This window comes from Thunnus maccoyii, chromosome 5 (genome assembly GCF_910596095.1).
Source record: "Thunnus maccoyii chromosome 5, fThuMac1.1, whole genome shotgun sequence".
In the NCBI taxonomy this organism is placed as follows: domain Eukaryota; kingdom Metazoa; phylum Chordata; class Actinopteri; order Scombriformes; family Scombridae; genus Thunnus; species Thunnus maccoyii.
Genome location: NC_056537.1, coordinates 8,026,546 through 8,047,620, shown reverse-complemented (window position 1 = coordinate 8,047,620; position 21,075 = coordinate 8,026,546). Strand labels below are relative to the sequence as shown.

At 40.2% G+C, this 21,075-nt stretch overlaps 1 protein-coding gene across 5 annotated transcripts in view; it reads left to right on the top strand.

The window, feature by feature from the left end:
- LOC121897966 (pleckstrin homology domain-containing family A member 7-like) overlaps positions 1-21,075 on the top strand; it is a 144,247-nt gene that overhangs the window by 24,653 nt on the left and 98,519 nt on the right. Inside the window, exon 1 of one of the 5 annotated variants that reach the window (XM_042412792.1) lies at positions 15,766-16,161. The exons of the other annotated variants lie outside the window; for them this stretch is intronic. Within the exon in view, the coding sequence (XP_042268726.1) occupies positions 16,091-16,161 (71 nt within the window). The 5' untranslated portion in view covers positions 15,766-16,090. Of the gene's footprint in view, positions 1-15,765; positions 16,162-21,075 lie in introns of those variants that run through there. 5 annotated transcript variants of the gene reach the window in all.

Below are 21,075 nucleotides of genomic sequence, written 5' to 3'. Positions count from 1 at the left end.
TATTATCAGACAGCCAGCGTTGACATCACAGTACAAGATGGTTTCATGTTTGACATGGCAAACACTTTGTTCTCTGTGCGTCTCTCCCAGCACCAGTGGTGGGAGTCGCTCTCTGGAGGCATCTAATTCTGTCAGCTTGAATGTCTGTCATGGGCGGAGGGCTGTTGCTTTTGTATCTAGAGATGTAGTCAATTATTCAGAAGGAGGATTTAGCTACTTAATGCTCTCTTGATGTGACACCGTCGACGATTCCTGCTACATCAAAATAGGAAAGGACTTGCTTTTCGGTTGCTGACGTCCCCACCAAAAGTTAGTGCCCTTAATAAAGCTGTCTGACTCACCCACGCTAATAATATTGATTTAATCATGACAGAAATGGGAAAAGGTTGTCACCGAGTCTCCCTAAGGGGTTTAACCTGGTTATATGTCACATTTGTTTATGCAGTCACTCCAGGGTCCCAACAAAGTCTCTACTGTAGTCTGTCTCATGTGTGGGTGCTGCTGGTAAATTCCTGTGGAAGATCGAGACTTCACTGGTTCAGTCTCTAATTTCTCAAAAGGCGAGTTTACTTATATGACACATTTCATACATAAAGACAATTAAAAGTGGTTTAAGTACTGCATAAAAGACGCTTAATAAAGAATACTGTAAATTAACATAATACTGTTAAAACACAAATATAAACAGATAAAAGAAATAGTGCAGAGTGCAGGTTGTAGGGGAAATAGTCAAAGTGCTTTAGATTGAGCTGAAAGTAATTGAGAACCTACATTTTATGACCTGCTTTTAAAGATGATTAAATCTTTTATCCTGTGGATGTGTTTCATAAGTAAATGCAGCTTCTTGATGTTCTGCAGAGCTTTTTTTTGGGGGGGGGGGCTAAGAAAAAACTGTTACAGTAGTGCATCCTACTAAAAATAGAAGTGTGGATATTTTTGGCCTGTTTGATGTTTTTACAATCATAGTAGGCAGAAAGAATCTCAATACTAAAGCCAGAGTTTACCATTTTATTTTAATGACATAAGAAATAAAATAGTTTGCCATGGTATTTACATTTTTGTTCATGTAAGGGATAATACCAATACCAGTAATAATACCAGTAATACCAATTCTGACACCTTAATTCTGGCGATACCAAGTACTCATCAAATACCAGTAGTGTCTTTTTCCTAAATTTTAAATCTATACCACAACGTGTAGAGCTCATTTCAATAATTCATCTCAGGTAACATGAGGCCAGGGATGCTGTAAAACTAAAAGTAAGACAGCACCTTACTAAAAGCTTTAATTTGATAATAAAATTGACACAGGAATTGATTGATTATGTCATGGCGAATAACTGATCCACTTAATGAGGCCTGTATTGGTGTAGTTATGGATCTACTCTATCAGATTGTGGTATCCCTGTAGCCGCTAGCTCAGTTAATAAGTTGTCACTCAAACAGAGCACCCACTAGACAGCCTTTGTTATTGCTTGATGGGCCCATTAGTGTGTTAGGTCCAAATCTGTGTTTCACCAAGATCTCTCACAGTGATTTCCACAGTCATTTGCTGTATTTGTTGTTTTAATATTATTTTGCAAGATTTCTGAGTTCTTACCACAAAAGAGCTATTCATAAGGATGATGGCAAATATAAAAAGGCCATTAGAAAGCTATTAAATTACAAAGAATTTACTTACAGGTCAGCTGTTGATTACAATATCTGCAGAGGCTTTAACACAGGGTGTTGTTGCACTGTTGATGAAGAATGGGCAGTTTTTTCAGTGGTGTCTGCAACACCTAAAAAAAAAAAAAAAAAGTCGGCCATGCCCGTACTGCACCATAGTCTGCCAAGCCACCGGGACACATTCAGCCACACGTTTCTGTCAGTGTTTTTTCTGGACAGGCTGTTTACTCATTGGCCAGCCTGCTTGGTATTCAGGTAGTGAATTGGCTGTTAGGTTGCCGCCAAGCACTGTGTTTGACTGAATCAGGTTAGCAGTAAAAAGCAGTCCATTAGAAAAAGCACTGCTTTTGTCCGACCCCCTGGGGTATTGTAATGATAAACCACAGACTGTGGCAGGAGCCAGTGAGATAGAAAAATCTCCTGTTTTTTTCTTCTTTCATTTCTTTTCTTTTCTGTGAATAGTTATTATACTCTAGAAACCATAAGACAGATAATAGGATGTCTTGAAGTGGGTGTAATGTGTTGGTTGTTGACATCACAACAGTATGTACAGTAATATAAGTAGATATGAAAGCAGCAGTTGTTGCGATGTTAGTAACAGCTGCCTGCACCATATTGCTACCAGATTATACTGCACAATGTATGACTGATATGTATTTGTTTATCAGCTTGTTAATTGATATAATGCAGAGAGCTACGCCTGTTTCTTTATTCATAGTTAGCTCTGACACACTTCTACAGTAATACTAATTATTTTTTAATCACCCAATATTCTTATACTACACACAGTGGAGTGTTTGTACAACAGGACACAATTAGCCAATTGTATATTGAAGAAAACCCAGGCAGAGTTGTATTTAGAGTAATTGTAATGAGGTTGTTGTTTAACTTCGCTTCTAGGTCATCAGTTTTACAACTGAGGATATGTAAGGTATCTTTCTTTTTACCTGCAGTCTTTCCATATCCACACAAACCTTGCAGTAGTGAGTCTAGGACATAGTGTGTCTGCTTAAGTGGTTGTTATACAAGAAAATTATAATAATTAATTCAGATTTGTTTTTGTTTTTTGGTGACCAAATGCTTATTAGCATTTAATACCTTTAATACAGAAGGCTTGTGCATATTAAGTTCACTCACATGTAAATCTAAAAGAGATATGAATAAAGTTGTTGAAACTCTAAATAAAGCTTTAGCTGATTTTTTAATTTTTCAGTCTGAACTGAGACGTCCAAGGCTCCACATTTCCCTGATTGTGGTGCTGTAAATTTAACAGACTACCTTTTCACCCACAGGAAGTTGCAAATTGGAAACCTAATACAGAAATAAAAACACACCCTAACAGCAGTGAGCAATTTATGTAGATAAACCTGGACTCAGCAACATTGTTCTTGGCACTTCTTGACGCTTTGATTGATAATCATCACAGACCGACTGGGTTGGTGAACATGAATGTGCGGTTCCGTCTGATTCTTGCATGTAATTGTTGCTATTGAGGTTCAAAAATAAATTTCAGTTACTTATCAGTACTTATCACTGACAGTTCAATCCACTAACGTTTAATGTTGCCTCATTCATTCAAGATAATCTCACTGCATGTAGAGTCTGTTATGGTTAGCTTATCTTAAATAAATGTTGCCACTTCTGTGTTGTGAACATGCTGTTACCCTTTGTCTGTATTGATTTTACTGCTAAGTGTCTAACAGCATGTACCCTTTTAAAGAATGAAGGAATTTAAAAAGCTATTCTGGAGATGTCAGCCATGTCGTGTATCTGTCTTCTTTTGATTACAGTTAAAACACGACAACGTCTCATCACGTATCACGCATGTTACAGATTCCCCATTGCTTGGCTTTTTAATAGAAAACACTGTGCTTTTTTTGTCTTTTGGCAAGTGCCGAAGACATTTAAGGCCCATAAGTGTCTGACGTGTGCATCTTGAAGTACACCTATTGTTTTAAATGGCCGAACGTGCACTAAAAGCCTTATGAGGCACGTCAAACTGCCTTGACGCCCCTACTCTGACCTTGTTTTCGATTTTGGAGCACTAAATGGGGACCCAGCAACTAAAGCTGTTTTTTTGCAGCTGAAAAAGAGACATAGAAAGAGAAAGAAATAAAGCTTTATTTTCTGATTGTTTTATCGCAGTTACACTGTAAAGCAGAAGTAAATCACCATCAAACACTCAACAGATGATTTACTGTGGAAACAGACACTTTCATTTTTTACAGTTTCATTTTCCTCCTCTGCATTTCTCCTTTTCATACATTAATGACATCTAGCTAATGCAGAAGTAATGTTAAATTAGAGAGAACAACAAGACAAATCTGTGTTGTTCTGTGGTTGCTGGCATTTCCAAACCGATGCCTGCAGTGCGACATAGGAGCATCAAATGACGCACGTCAAATGAGGCGTGTCAATTATCGCTTTCAGTGCGTTCGGGCCTTTAAAGCAATGCACCAAGACTTTTCCTCAGCAGCTTTGCTCCTTCAATATACCTGTGATTAAAAGTCAACTATTGACCTTCACTGTATGACTATGTGACATTTCCAAACAATGGGAATGTGATGACAGAAAGATGAGCATGTGGAGAATTTCCCCATTCATTTTCCCTTGAAGTGAGAAAGATAGGAAAAGACTTTGCTGAGCCTGAATACCCCTCAAAACACTCGCCCTTTATTCAGATGTAATTGTCCCTGTTTTCTGTTACAATGGTGCAATTTTTGAATGCCTCATTACAACAGCAACTACCCAAAAACCAGGCTCATTATAGCAAACACTCACTGGTGGTTAAAAAGTGAGACCACTTAACAGACGCTAGAGGTGCATTTTAATCAAAAAGGAACTAAAGGCTAAGACACTCCTGAATGGTCGACCTTTTTCATTTTCAGAATTAGTTTTGTTGTGCTTCTTTTCATTTCATGTATTTTCCTTCTTGGTGCTTTGTGTTTTTATCTCAGTCATACTGTTTTGTTATGCTACTCAGTGTTTCTCCTAGATTGACTGCTTTGGGTTGGCGGTGGTGGTGGTGGTGGGGTGATGGTGTTGCTAAGCCAAACTCAGACTCAGGATTCAGACATTTCTCTGTTCTCTGTTTACATTAGGAGCAGCTGAGATTGACACTAAAATGAGAATAGCTGGTCCACTTTAAAGGTTAGTCCACCTTAAGTGAGCCTGGTCAGGTTAGGCTAACCCATTGTCGCTAGCTTTGGGGCTAACCCCCTTCACTTTTCCAGCAGTTGGGGAAACAACAGACGAGACTTTCCTTTGTCTGGAGAAGCTGCAGCATTTACTAACTGACATATTGTAGCCTGTACTGTACATTTACTGCCAGACTGACAACTTACTGCTAACCTTTTCATCTGCTCTGCTGGCATTCATTATCACTTTTCTGCCGCTCGCTCTACTCGCTCAACCACCCACTCGCTATGCACACACATTTTGCACTACCCTGAAGGAGCTACACTACTCTTTTAACAGTACCTTTCACGTAGACGTCCTTTGAAGAATGAGGACAGGGAGGATTCTGGGATTTGATGCACCAGTCGATGACTCAAAACAATTCCAGGATAACGTAGGGTGTTATCGTGCTCGCACAATGTACGAGTGAAAATCAGTAGCCCACTGATATTAATGATCAGGTGAAGTTTTAGCAGCGGCGCTCATAATTCTGCAGTGGTGCACCGCCACTGCAGAAAAAGACTGCAACTGATGACACCTCTATATACAGTATGTCTGTCTCTGACCTCTCCAGTGACACGTTTTCACACTGTGTCGCAGAAAGTACAGTACAGTAAAGCGTAACCTTGAATTTCCTTTGGTGTCACCACAACCAGTGACGGACTGACAGTGAGCTCTTCTTCTTTTCCTGGCAATAACTGTCGGGCCATTCACTGTCAAGGCCCTTTGAAGGCTACAGTAATTGAAAAGGGTCACTTTTGGGTGGGGAGGTTGAGCTGCCTCGTTCCACAATCACAGAGAACCAGCGAGGGACTGGTCATTACCATTTCAATCAGAAACCAAGTGAATACAGTTCAGAAACCAGAATAAAAGAGATGCATATGCATAATGGCAAAATTAATGGTTCACAAATTATATCAATCTGAAATGCTCTTATCAACAGCAGATGAAATGCACTAGGCATGATTTTCAGATACCATTGCAGAGGTGGTAGGCATTGTGAGCGCTATTGAATCTTTTATCTGTTGGCCTACAGAGGCAATCATTAGTAGAATTGCGGGAAGCAGTGGAAGTCTTAATAAACCTATTCGGAAAGCCTGACTTGAATGTCGGCTTCCAATTTAGAGTCATTTTTCATATTCCAGTTATTAGCTGACACTCACAGGCAGTGCAACACAGACTAGTGCAACAGAATACATTTCAGTTTAATTTAAGTAATATCACAAGTATTGCAAGATAGCATTAGCAAGCGGTAGAAACACATTATCCCGGCAGTGTGATTGGTATGCTCATGCAGGCGATGCAAGTGTTGAAATATTTTTTTATTATATAATATATTTTTAAATAGGTGTTATTGTAAATGGTGGAAGGGAGTTTTTTCCCCCTCAATGGTAGGATCAAATTAGAGGTAATAGAGGATTAAAATAAGGGAACAAATATGATTCAGGAGGCAGAGTGTGATGTAAGGTGCTTGAAGAGATGAAATTTAAGTCAGTAATGGAGGATGGAAATTGCTGCTATAGATTTGTATGAGTGTAGACCAATAATTACCATCTGACATACCTGGTAGGTATGCTGGATGTTCTTGTTCTTGTTTGTGCCATGCACTACAATCACTCTACTGCTACCATCAAGGTATATGCTGTATATATATTGTATATACTGTATTATGTGCAAATAATTTAATCAACTTCTTTTACTGCAAGCTGCTGGGCCTCAAATAAAGCTGCTAGATGCCATTTTTACAAAGTAAGAACGGTTTAATCAAGGTATGCCATGTTAAATATCAATAATTAATTCAAATCTTACACAATTTGAAAAATGCAAGTTTGGGATTTTCAGTGGATTTCATGGCAGTTGATTGGTATGAAAATTCGTACACATGGTCCCCAGAGGATGAATCCTGTGGAGGTTGGTGAAGACCTGACTCTTCCTCTAAGGTTCACATTCGTGGTTCAGAGTGAAATATCTCAACAACTCTTGTCAAAAAATTTACAACAGATATTCAAGATCATTGAGGATACATTCTTAAGGCTGGTAGTCCTCTGACTTTTCCTCTAGCGCCACTATGAGGTTAACTTTTTAGTTCTTTATTGAACCTCGAAACTGTTAGATGGATTGCTGTGAAATGTTGGGCATATATTCATGGCTCCACAGAGGATGAATCATAATAACTCGTAATAACTAATTACTGACTTTTGTCTAATTCTTTGGCTTATGACCAAAGACCTACAAACCTCATTCCCATCAGCCTCAGCTGTACTTTGTATTTGTGCAAATATTTGCATGTTAAACCAACATGGTGAAGATGGTAACCATTAAACCTACTAAACAACAACGTGCTATCATGTTCAAACTCAAGGTCAAGAACAGCCTCACAAAGCTGCTAGCATGGCTGTAGACTATTTTTCCTTTTTACAATCTCATTGAAAGCTTTATTTAAACAGTTTTTCAAAACAACCTAAGTAAATTGGTATTTATAGCCAATATGTGAAGGACTGGAACATTTTTGACCTTAACACTAACCCCCTAATGGTAGTAATAAAGAAGACTTGGGCAAACAGCAGTATACAAATGTAAACACATTGAATCTATTCAGCTTTGGACATTTGCAACTATAAATAACAAGTACTTATGTACTTTTTAGTGGCTACAAGGAAAGAGACATTACAGTTTTATGATCAGATTCAGTCACGTTCTGAAAAGGATTAATCACACACAGTTTTCTCACAATATGGCGCGTATTTATAAGATAAAGTGACCAAACAAGTGCTAGTTTTTTTCTCATAAAATATGTCTATCTGTGCTAATAAAAGGCAATAAAGTAGCGTACGGGTTTCAGAAATCTACTCTCAAGCAGATGTCAGCTGGCATCTGCTAAAAATCCAACCATGAGCACCATATTGAGACTCGATATAATGTTCATTTAATATTTTCTCATTTTTTAAAACAAGTGTCTTCTTTCACACTTCATTTAACAATAGGTTCGGTAGCTGTAGCTGAAGAAGCAGATTGAGAAGATGAGGGTCTGGCTCTCTGATCTTATGGTGCTCAGTCAGCGACCAATTGTTTCAAACCCAGACCAGATCAGTCAAGCGCTGACTGACAGTTTTCAGAGAGGCCGAGAGAGGTTCAAGAGCGCTTGAAAGCATTCACTTCATCTTTTTTCCCCGTGTTTCTCAAGTTTCTCTGTATAGTTTCATATTCTCTAGTCAAATTGAAATCCTCTCCTCTGTTGCTGTGGCTGTAAAAACTACTTGGCTTTGACTTTGAGCCCTTTTGTGGAGGGAAAAACGAGCTTATGTTCTTTCAATTTACAGAAGAGGAGAGTCATGCTGATTCTTTCCTTTTGTGTATTAGATTCTCAATGCGTAAAGAAATGTGTGTTTTTTTTTTCCAGAGTGAAATATTGTGTTATGTGTTGGACTGGCTGAATTTGACGCACATTAGTCTGCTATTGTGCCAACAGCCGATCTCATTATGATCGTTCATACCTAATAAATCATACGTTTTCAAGCTTTCACACATAAGTTTCTACATTTCAATGTCAGTGACACAATTATCTGTTGTATCCGTTTACAAAAAGCACAGGATGCAATACTGTTCTATTCTATTTCTCTTGTATCTCATCACTGTTTACTGCAGCAATAGCTCAATTTTCTCAACAGGATCATTACAGTTTCATTCTGTCTTTGTGGATTATGCATGCCTTGCATACCAATAGAGCTTTTCAGTGGTGTGTATTTGAGTGAAGAGCCTGAAGTCTGGTCTGCCAGTCAGAAATAACAAAGTAATAAGACACATTGGATCAAAAGAGACAATGAAACTTAAAAAAAAAGATAAATAACAAAGATATATTTCATTTGAATCTATATCTGAATGGAAAAAAAAAAACTTAAAATTGCAGCTTGAAAGTGTAAAATTGTAAAATAGCAAGAGCTGAGATTTTAACCATACATTATTAACTGTGTATTAATGAGCTGATGAAAGATTTAGACAGAAGCGTTCAATTTTACGTATTGAAATTAATTCTCTTGCAGGCAACTTAAGTCATTTGTAGCTAATTAATGTTAATTCCATGAGTTGGCCAAATGACAAAATGAAACCCTGGTTTGTTGTCTATATGCTTTATGCATGCTGGTGTCACCACTGATGCACTGACACACAGATAATGATTGATAAAATAGTAAAACACAGCTTAATAATAGGAAATATGTCTTCATAGGAGGAGTTATAATTGTAAACACTGCTTATAGCTACATTATATTGTGTTATAAACCTTTTATTAAAAGTTATACTGCTTAGGGATGCTAGGTTTTTAAGCACATTTAGTTTATGCCTGTTGTATGAAATGTGCTACATAAATCACTAATCACATAGTTTTCACAGGTAGCTTGTTAGCAGCTAGCAGCTAGCAAGCTAAGTAGTTATCAACTTTGACCAACAGTTTGCAGTAACAGAGCAGTTGTTGGAATCTCACTGTTTGACTCACATCATATCATGTTTTCAAGCTATCAACTTAAAGCCCTCAATTTGGGAAGCTGCCTGTCTTGTCAGTGTGAAGCTAACATGAGCTCCAGCAGATCAATTATAGAGCTGTCATCTGTATAATTTGAGGTCATCAATCAGATATCAAAACTTTTTCATATTCAGATTGTCAGACTGTCAGACTTGACAGCAGGTTGACACTATTAGCTTACGTGGACAACTATGTGGCTTTTAATAATAAGTATAACATTTGAATGTTGATTTTACTTTTGCAGGCTATTTAAGAATTGATTATGCAACTAATGTAATAGTTAGCTAATTTAATTAAAGTGCAGCTGCATAATTGTATCAGTTTTTTTTATATGTTGATATTTGATACATTTTATAATTATGCTAATAATACAGTCCTTGAATTCTAAATCATAGACAATAATTTCAGTTCAAATTTAAAATGTAATATCAGACAGAAACTAGTAATTAGACATTTTCCCCAAATTGGGAATTCCTACTTGAAACACTAGTTTTAAAAATGACATCTAACATTCATCACAGTTGATAAAATATTGCTAATAGACTAGTTTCCTCATTTTCTGTATGATGTGATAATTCAAAGATGTATGCCTCCAGGTGTATGAATCTCAGTTTAACTCCTGTTGCGCAGCACCAAAGCATGCCTTAACTAATCAGATACAAGGAACCAAATCTAGCAAATCCAACTCTTTTGAAGAAACTGTCTTTGCTTTTCTGTTTAAATCTGGATCTGATCCACCATATAAAAGATTTCTTCTAATTGTGGTGTCATATTCTAGCTTGTGAGATGGAGAGACGCGAAGCCTGAAGGCATGATGAAAGGGAAGAGCTCAGAGGAGGTGTATTAATAGTAGGAGCATCTTGTGTGTGTGTGTGAGATTGAAGATTGAAGAATCTGGATCAAAAGATCCTCGGGGATACTGACACACACACACACACACACACACACACACACACACACACACACACACACACACACACACACACAAACACACACACACAGATACAAAGATACACACAGGAGTTATTGCGTCATTCAAGCTAACGGAGCTGCTCCGAAGACAGACGAGCACATTCTTGAATTTTATGAGCCAGATAATACTATGTCTACAAGAGGACTTTTCCTCAGTTACAACACATGTGCTGTATCTCTCGTCTCCATACACGTGTACACAGAAACCTCCAGTTTTCACGGTCTCTCTACGGACTGATTTTCAATCTGTCCATTTTTCATCTAGAGACACGCAGCGTGTGCTATTACCGTATAGCTATATCGTGCCAGAGTTCTGACCAGCTGCATGATTGATCAAGTCCTCCTGAGAAAATGAATATGGAGTCCCACCAGGCACCGACTGCACACGGGCGAAGGTCGTGAAAACAAGAGGGAGTGAGATTGTGAGATAGTGTCTCATTTGAGAATGAGATAAAATGTGTGTGTGGGAGAAAGTGCAGGGAAAAGGACCGAAATTAAACCATTTTTTAAGCATTTGGAAACTTTGTAAGATAGTAGTGGGATGTGATTGGTTAAAGTTTGCAGAGAAGAAGAACATTTTATTTTATTAGCTGCTGGAGAAGGAAAGGGGTACGGATGGAGTGCACGCTATTGTTTTTTATTGTAGTTCGTGGGTACACAATGTTTTCTGTGATGATTGTATAAAATCTGGGAAATCTACTGCTCCGTCTCAGACCGGGTAAAAATGTGAAGTCATGGGGTTCTTATTTCCGAAACTGAGAGAATTGTGCAGAGTTTTTAAAGGCAAGTCGTCACTGAATCAGTGGTATCGATCAACAGCAGTTTGTGCTGGTGGGCAGGAGTTTGTACTCAAGAAAAAAAAGTAGAAAGAGAGCAGGTGAATGTCGCTTTTAAGGGTTTTTGAGAAATATGGGCTCAGATGTGACCTTGACAGTGGGCATAAGGAGGCGGAGGAGGTGTGTCGGGTGTGTGTGTGTGTGTATGTGTGTGCATTTTAAAGCGGGTGGCGGTGGTGGAGGCGGATGGGGTTTAGGCTGTAAAGGCCTGATAAGCTGAACCACAGGCCCAATCACACTCCTGCCATCTTGCCCACTGACATGATTCAACACAGCTGTCTGCAAAGATGACAACTGCTGCAAGTGTGTCGTACTGTATGTGCTGCACGTCCATATATGTTTGTGTATTTGTGCATCCTTGTAAGATGTCTGCGTGTATATGTCTGTATGCATGAATGTGTGTGTATGAATATCTGTTTATGTGGATGCTGTGCAGAAGATTGTGTGCCTCTCATGCTTGTGTGTATGCGGTGTGTGTGTGTGTGTCTGCGTGGGTGGATAGGCGAGCAAAGGTGGAGCCAGTCCACCTGCCTTTTCAAACAAGGAGAGCAAAGACAGAGAGAGACAGAGAAAGGAGAAAAAGGGAGCAGGGTCCCCTGTGTTTCCTAACCCTGATTAGATTGTGCTGGAATTAAATTTTGCAACAACAAAAAAAAACCAGCAGGGGTCCTTTCCTCCTACCTCGTCTGTTCTTTTCATCCTTGCCAATCCCTCACCTCCTCTCTCTTCTCTTCCTTCCCTCCCAGCTTTTGAATCTCAGCCACCGTCCCTCTTTTCCCTACCTGTTTTTCTTTCTCTATGTATGATGTAACCAGCCAATTGCATCACAGATGATGACGATGATGATGATCCTCCAGGCTGTGTGAATAAATCCAAGTCTGTGTGATGTCAGAGGTCAGCTGGCAGGAGCTGTGTGACTCCTCACCTCATAGGTTATTTGGTAAAACGTGTGTGATTTAGTGCAATTACCAGGCTTTCACCCTGATGATACAGCAACTAATGACACCAATCAAAACATTTGAAGACCTCGAGGTTTTTTGAGAACCACCTTCCTAGATGTCTGGTTTAGGTGAGCTCAGCTCCTTCTGGTTCCTCTGGGCAGTAATTAAAACACTGTTTTTCAGAGGTCTGAAGAGGTAAAACTAGTTTAAGACAAAAGACGAAGGTCGGAAAATAATTAAGATTCTTGTAGCAGAATGTTTCTTATTTTTAATCTTCTTAATCATGTTGCAGTGCCAAGGTTGGAGGCTACTTTGTTAGAGGATTCAGACTTTTTGAATCACTAATTATTTAGTGCTTGAGACGTTGAGAAACTGATCAGTCTACTCTCATCACTGTAACTTCTGTTTAATAAGAACTGGGCCTTGCCAGTGAATCTCTTCTATTGGATTTTATTAGTCAATTTCTGCCCCTAGTGGACATTAATCAGAACTGAATGATGCTTTTCTGACAGTGCTGAACATTTGATTATTGAGTTATCAATGTCACGACCAAACAGTCCCCGGCTGTGTTGGTATTTGCTCCATGACTGATTTAAAAATAGTTTCTCGGGAATGTGGGAGCCACACGCTTTTGAAACGAGCCCCTTTTCTCATTAGGCCGAGAGGTTTTTTACTTCACACGGGACACTGATGCAAGAGGATAGTAAGACTATCATAACAGGGTGTAGGATGTCATAAATGAATGAGTATACACGCTCCGTAGGGAAAAGCCCAACCAGTAAACATTCACTTTTCCAAGTCATCATCTGATAGAAGAGTTCAAGTCACGCTTCTGCACCATTTAACAACTATCATCATTAAATGATCAGGCTCAGGAAGTGCAAATCCCTTTAGTGAATACAAAGAGAAAACAAATATTCAAGAGGTAATCCGATGGCTACATGGTTTGAGCTTTTTCAAGCCGTTACCTCCCCCGAGCAAACTCTCTTTTTATATCAGATTACATGTCTGGATGTTGACCCGCAGTGAGTGAAGCTGTCACTCTGCCAGCTCCGTGACCGTGTCATCACAAGTCTTTCCCCAGGTGCGGAGGAGTTGTCCTTGCAGCAGGGTCATGTGGCAGTGCTCTGCTTAGTAGGGCACTGGAGTAGTCCACCTCTCCGGGGAGACAGCACATCTCTGTTTAGCTGCACAGAGGTGACCTCTCACCTGCAGGATTCTTCTGCTGATTGGGAGGTTTGAATCAGGCTGTGGGCTGCTGAGAATAACCTGGTGGAGACAAGAAGAGGCTGTCTGTGTCTGCTTTTAGCTCTGTGTTCTATCTGGTTGTCTGGCTTCTCATACCGTTAGTGGTTTTATATTTCTCTTAGGCATTCATATTTACAGCTTTTACCACACTGGCTATGTTTACATGCACTCATTAATGTGACTGTTAAAGTATTCTGATTAACAGAAAAACAGAGACGTTCACCTTTAGGGCTGTGAAATATCAATTTTTGTGATGTGGATGTTAGTCCAGTATGGCAAATGGCACTTCTCACTGTTATGTAGGGCTGCAGCTAACGATTATTCTCATTATCGATTCATCTCTTCATTATTTTCTCAATTAATCAATCAGTCATTTCATCTGTAAGATGTCAGAAAATGGTGAAAAATGTCAATCACAGTTTCCTAAAGCTCAAAGTAACATCCTCAAATGTCTTGTTTTGTCCACAACCCAAAGATATTCAGTTTATTATCAGAGAAGACTAAAGAAACCAGAAACTATTCACACCTGAGAAGCTGGAACCAAAGAATTTTGGCAAGTTTTTCTTAAAAAATCACTCAAAATAATTGGTGATTAATTTTCTGTTGATGAACTAAAACTAATCGACTTAGCGTTGCAGCTCTACTGTTATTGTTACATCACACAAAACTCTACAATCATCAATAAAATAAACATCAATAAAACAAAATTTAAACAAGGAATTGTTACATTTTAATTACATTTTGCATGGAATCCCTAATTTTGAGCAGTAAAATGATCATCACATAAAATTCTCCTGAAAGACAGCAAATGACAACACCAGCCTTATTTTTTTTTATTGTTGTGAAGGTTGAAGTTTTTCACAACGAACAAGGCTGGGTATCAATCTCTCTCTCTCTGTGTAATGAAGATTTAAATCTCAATTATGTTAATTATAGACTATTTTGTTTTAGTTTGTTGCTAAGGCAACATTTAAAATGTGAGAACTTTGGCTTCTTTTTTTGAATGAGAAAGAGGTTTTAAAGGAAAAACGTATATTTCTTAAAGTATGGTTTCAAGAAGAATATCGTTTTGGTATCAGAACAGAAAATTTTGAATTGATAACCCGACTCTAGAGACATTAGCTCATGAAGTTTCATCATTTGATCTTCATCTTTTTAATAAAACATGCACTACATCATGAACTACACCTGCGCAAACTGCTCATATGTGAAGAAAATGCAGTTAAGGTATATATATATATATATATATATATATATATATATATATATATATATATATATATATATATATATATATATATATATATATATATATATATATATATATATATATATATATTATTTCCAGCTTATAAAACCAGAGCTCTCTAAATATTTTACTGTGATGATGCAACCACACTTGCCTACAGTCATAATTGCCCCGACAAAGATAAGCTAATGTATTTACATGAACCCTGTCGTTTGCATTCAGGTCTTAAATTACACTTTAATCACATTCTTTATGTGCATGTAAACACCGTCACGGTCTCTTTCCTCTTCTCTGTCTTTCACTTTGTCGCTCTTCCTTTCTCTCTCTCTCTCTTCCTCTCTGTGTCACACATTGTCTCTCTCTCTCTCTCTCTTTCTGTCCCTCTCAGCGGTGTGTATCCTGCCAGATGAGCATGAGGCGGGAAAAGGAATGCAGCTCCGCTCTGTTTACCCCCTTACACATTCTCTCTCTCTCTCTCTCTCTCTCTCTCTCTCTCCCTCTCCCTGCCACTTTCCGCCTTGCTCTCTGTCTGTGAGTATGCTCAGTCATTCAGCGCTGTACGCCGCTGTTATTCCGTGAGGCTGGAGAGCCGGTGGGGAGCCAGTGATTGGGGAAATAAGCACTTGTGCCGGCGCCGGCTACCTCAGAGACAAACTAGATAGAGCGGAGGGACGCAGGGACTGTGGATTTTAATCTGTTCGTGTCAAGAGGAGACGGATATGCGGCGCTGGTGAACTTTGGAGAGAATGTACTTCACGTGTAAAAGACATAAACAGCTCCTATTTTGCATCAGAGATTGCTGGAGGAACGGAGATCTCTGAAACCCACCGCCTGTCTTGAACACAGCGTGATGTACATCTTCGTCTGAGAGGTCGAAAACCCCCCCCCGGAGTCAGATCATTGAGATGTGAGGTGGAGACACATATTACGCATGATTTAACAGGCAAAAGACACAGCTCAGCAAGGTTAACCTCAAAGACATCTGTTATTTCTGATCACACCTGAGACGAGAGAGGTGGAAAATGACTGGGCAGGATTAAAGGAGTAACCTGTGATGTCAGACTTCACCTGGGGCAGTCGTCTGATACTCCGCTGAGTAGCTGTGGTGTTGTCGAGGGGCGGCGGGGGGCGGGGGGGCGGGGGTGGTGGCAGGAGCAGACTTCTTTTTCCAGGTGTGTAAACCACACCAGACTTGACTCACCTGACATCATCCCTTCTCTCTTCGGGTTCAGCCCTTCAGCTAATTCTCTCACCTCATCTTCCCGGTAATACCTGCTCTCAAACACACACTAGCACCACCTCTCGTTCTCTCGCCATGGAGCCACTCGAGAGACAAGAGAAGAGACGCTGATTAATGTGACTCCCGGCAGCCCAGAGTCTGATCCCACAGCACTAGAAATAGAAAGCAGAAAGAAACGGCGAGCAGCGGCGAGCGAGCGGCACTTGTGAACTGTCATCACGTGGAAAGAAGAGAAGCACCATGTGGAATCAGTCCGGATACTGCAATCACATACCTCACCCTGGATATCCCTTCTACCATGCACCCTGCAGGTACGCTATCACAATCCAAACATCCAAACTCCACTTCTGCTGTCACGTGTAGGGACGTTGCTCTGTAACTTGTTCATGCTGCTTACTTTTCAATATTTCTGCACTGGAACAAAATTCAGTGTTTTACCATGAAACTGATTGTGTTTACATTAATCCGTGGTGTACAGCAGGGGTCAGTACTCGGCCCGGTGTTTTTTGTGTTTTAAAAAAATTGTTATCGCCTTTAGATGTTGTTGTTGATCCTTTGAGTCTAATTTAATGCATCCTCTTTTATTGTAAGGGCGTTTTAGTTCTTCCCAGCGTAGAGATTGTGACCAAACTGGTTTGTCTGGAATGTTTGTTTTGCACTTGGCTTCAACAGAGTCATGAAACTGGTTTTTATCTGTGCACACAATAATAGAGGTTGGCAAAAGGGCAGGTTTATTGGTCAGTGTGTCAACGGTGCGTTACACCAGTGCTGGTGTTATGTTACCTAAAAAAACACGCCCATGGTTTTTCAGCTTATCAGCCACTACTGTGTGTTTGAGCAAATGAGAGCAACCTGTTTTCTAGTTTTTTTTAAAAAAAAACACTGAATTCAAACAAATTGCAAACATTTTACTGGTCCTCTTCCATTAGGTCCCTGGCACCCCCCCCCCCACCCCCCCTCATCCCCTCACACCCCTCCCTCCCAGCAGTAATGACATCATTACATTTATCACAAGGTTTCAGATGTGACCCACTCTCAAATGAACACCATCAATCCTCATTCCCTGAGGGGAGAACGGGAGAACAGACCCCTGCCTACGCCCCTTTTTCTGTCAGATACTGTAATAGCCTCTAACCTCTGAAGGCTGCTGGAGCTCAACCACCAGAATACTGATTCACCATAACTAGTTATTTATGATATATCCCTGTGTAGTTTAGCATAATGAGGATGTATTATGAAAAACGAATAACATGATAAATGATAAACATGCTAGCAGTGCGTATGTGCTAGTGTGTATGTGGGCAAGTGCACATGCTTTATAATAGCTTTGTATTTGTATATTTTTTATCTGTCCATGTTGCGCACGTAGTGTTTGTGAATTTGTTAGTGGGGGAGCAGCAGCAGCAGCAGCAGCAGCAGCAAGAACGACAGGGGTGGTCTGTACCGGAGGGCAGGGGGATTTAGCTGATGAGTGAGTCATACCTCAGACCACTGGGCAGGTCAATGACCTGTCAGATCAGCCAGCTCACGGCAGCGAGAGTGAGAGAGAGAGAGAGAGAGAGAGAAGGAGAGAGTACATAGGAATCCAGGAAATAGCCTTGAGCTCCAAAACAAACTAACCATCGCTATTCACTCCCACTCTCACGGTGAAGTACTCTGACTCACACTCCCAATGTTCCCACCTGTAGCCGAATCACCTTGCGGATTCAAGTCAAATTTTGACATTTTTCCTGCATAAACGCAAAGTCCGACATGCTTAAGATGCAGAAGAAACAAAGCGGATAGCTGCAGGTGGTTAACTATTTACTCACAGACCCGCACTCACTTATTATCATTAAAATTAATTTTCCTTCCTTTTTAAGTGGCTATTTTTATGAAGAAGTCAGTGTCCTCCTTTTATCTTCAATGTCATATATGCCATGTTTCTCATTTCCTCATCTTGATTTTTAATCCTTTTTGGATTTACAGTCCTCTGGGGGATTTTCTCTTCACCTGCACATACCTCCATATTGGCAGATAGAGTGCTGAGTAAGATATTAAAGTTACACTGATGAAACAGGGAAAATACTTCACAATTAAGGTGTTAAGAGAAGGTTTTATAATATACAGAGAAGTGCACCGCACCAAAATATGATACTTGTTTTTCTTGGATGAAGAGGTGACAAGACTTCAATATTTCATTTGTCACTCCATTAAAATGATAAAGTATTCTAACCATCTTATTTATGAACCTCTCTCTAAACTGTCAAACTGATGCTCGTCCAATTTAAAATACTTTTTCAATAATAAAGTCTTAAAATAAGACGATAACGTCGTATGAGTAAGACAGGAGCGCCGGCAGCAGAATAACTTCTGTGTTCTATGAACTCAGTGAAAGTGCAGCGATCCTTCACCGAGGCCGCTCTAGTTAATGATTCCCTCACCTGTCAACAGGGACGTTATTGACACCGCCGGACTCCGCCCCCATTCCTCCGCTTAATCCGACATGTTTACGTTCAAATGACAAGGTGTTGGTTCGCTGTTTGAGGAAGTCCTCAGCCAGACTCTGTTGTTTGGTCTGCTAATCCGGCGTAAGCCAGCAGATCAATCAACCACAGAGGCTCGAGGTGAGCGTGAAAGCTTAATGAGGGCTTTCGCGTCCGTGTGCCTCCGAGTATTGATCGTATCTGCGTACGTGTTGCATGGAGGGCTGGTAATTGAGTGTTCGCTCGTCATGTTTTCCGTGCGGACGTTCAACTGTATTTGGCCTTTTGATGATGTGTCAATCAGCTTGACGTACTGTATCATGATTTGATAAGTTGCACATACATGGTTTGCATTGTGTATTTGTGCAACTGCATATTTTCAAGTGTTTATAGACGTTATGCACCGGATAAAACAGGGAAACCTGCAAGAGAGTGACGTGTGACAAAGGTCATGACGCATGACTGCATGTGCTTTGTTACCCAGACACCCCAGAGGTGTGTACTTACGTGCACTTTACCTGCATGTGAGGATTTTATTTGTATATACGGTACTCTGTGTGTGTGTGTGTGTGTGTGTGTGTGTGTGTGTGTGTGTGTGTGTATGTATGTGTGTGTGAGTGGCTGTCAGCCTTACGATGGCTCAGGGATGTAAATGGATTTGGACTTGTGGCCCAGCAGGGGGTGAATGGAGCAGATTGTCTGAAAGCCTGTGCCTCATCCCTACACACTTACACACACACACACACACACACACACACACACACACACATAATCATTTCTTAATTTAACTTCCAACAACTCATAATTGACTGGTTTAACTTAAAAGCCACCCTTAACCTCTCTCAAATATTTAGATGGCAGAGTGTGTGATATCACCTGCTAATATCCAAACGTGGACTGAATTAATGTGTGTGACAAATGAAAGTCGGCAAGAAGAAAATCTATTACAGCGGCGCTATCCCTGTCATCTCTGGTTTAGGTCATGAAATACATTTGTCTAAAAGGAATTCCTTGCCGGTGAAGGAATAAAAATGAACTTTTAATGTTAAATCACGGCTGAAGGCGAAGCAGAGGTAACCGTTAGGATAAAGTGGTGGGTAATAGCTGTTAGACGCTGTAGTAGTGCAAGAGGCTATAAGGTGGGTGAAGCACAAAGAAACTTATTGATCCTTAAGAAGGAAATGCCCCTGAAAGTTCCTAAAATATCTTGTGAATTTAAAGTGACACCCCTGATAATTTGGAGAACTCATGTTAACATCTCAGCCTTTTCACGTCGTTCTGAGTGACCTGCCAAATATCAACGTATGAAGGCGGCTTTTCTTTATTACAAACCTCTGCACTGGACTGTAGGTGATTTCATGGGAGCCTTTGACTGAGTGTTCTGGGCAAGAAAAATGGCAGAGTTATTGATAAGAAAACCACTGAATACATAGCCTGAAGCAGTGTAAATGTTGGCGCCATGCAGGTCCACCAGGCATTAGAGGAGTGTGCCTGCTTTGCATTAACAACCACATCATTAACTGAAACTAAGACGACTGAGGGTTGAAGCAAAGAGTAGTTTGGGTCTAGCTCGGCATTGCCAGACTAATTCGCAAATTTGTATTAGTATGGAAGCTCTCAGTTCATTTTCGGTTTCCAAGAGGCGTTGTCACCGGGCAGACCAAAATGCCTCTAAACGCAATTGGATCGGTCTACAACCAATCAGAGCAACAAGACATGTTGGGCGGTTGGGCGGTGCTTGGTTTTGGCTCATCTTTTTTTCAACATGGCGCCCGGGTCACAAACTTTCTCAAATTACAGCTAAACAGTTAACTAAAATATGTTTCTGAAAACATTTGAGGCGGATGACCACTGGACCTGCAGACCTGTCCGTCATTGAATCAAACCCGCCTCATATAAGATAAATGGTTGTGATTGACCCGTCCAGTTCCAGGCTTGGTGGAGATCTGTCTGAATGGGAGGAGGGCCAGAAGCATCTGCTACAGCAAATAAAAAATGAGCTTGGCAGATTCTCCCAATTCCCAGGCTAGTTTGGGACAGAGCGGGGAGGAAATGGCACCTTAATCCTTTTCCTGCCTCCAGTATTGGGATAGAAAAAAAATCCTAGATGCTAAAATTAACCAAAAATCTGATTTCATGTGTCCAAAATTAAATTTAACATCTTGGTACACACACACACATACACACACACACACACTGACATGAATGCTTATTTCCTGTTTTTTTTGCTGTATTACATGAGAGAATTGTAGAGGAAATGTGCACAGAAAAGGGCACAACAGAAACATCTGACCAAGCATCTTATTTCAAGAGTCTCCAGGAGAATCTGCTATTCAGTCTCTAGCTGTGCTCCGGATGTTTGATGCGACTGACAATTTGACAAAATGAATTCCCTACAAGTCACTCTCAGGGAGGGCGCCCCTTATGTCACAAAGTGTCAGGCTGTCAGAGCAGTAGACTCGGATAGGACTGCGCTTCACACAGAGAGAGAGAGAGAGAGTGAGAGAGAGCTGTCATGGCTGCGGTTGCTTTGATATCGTGGGGTGTCTGGTGGTGAAGATGTAGTGAAAGAATGGTGGGTTAACTGCAGATGCCACTCAGTTTACACTACAAAGCCATCAACCACGGGAAAGCAATAATCTGGTTTCAAGTCAAGTCAATTTTTATTTGTGTAGCCCAATATCACAAATCACAAATTCGCCTCAGGGGGCTTAACAGTCTGTACAGCAATACAACATCCCCTGTCTTTAGACCCTCGAT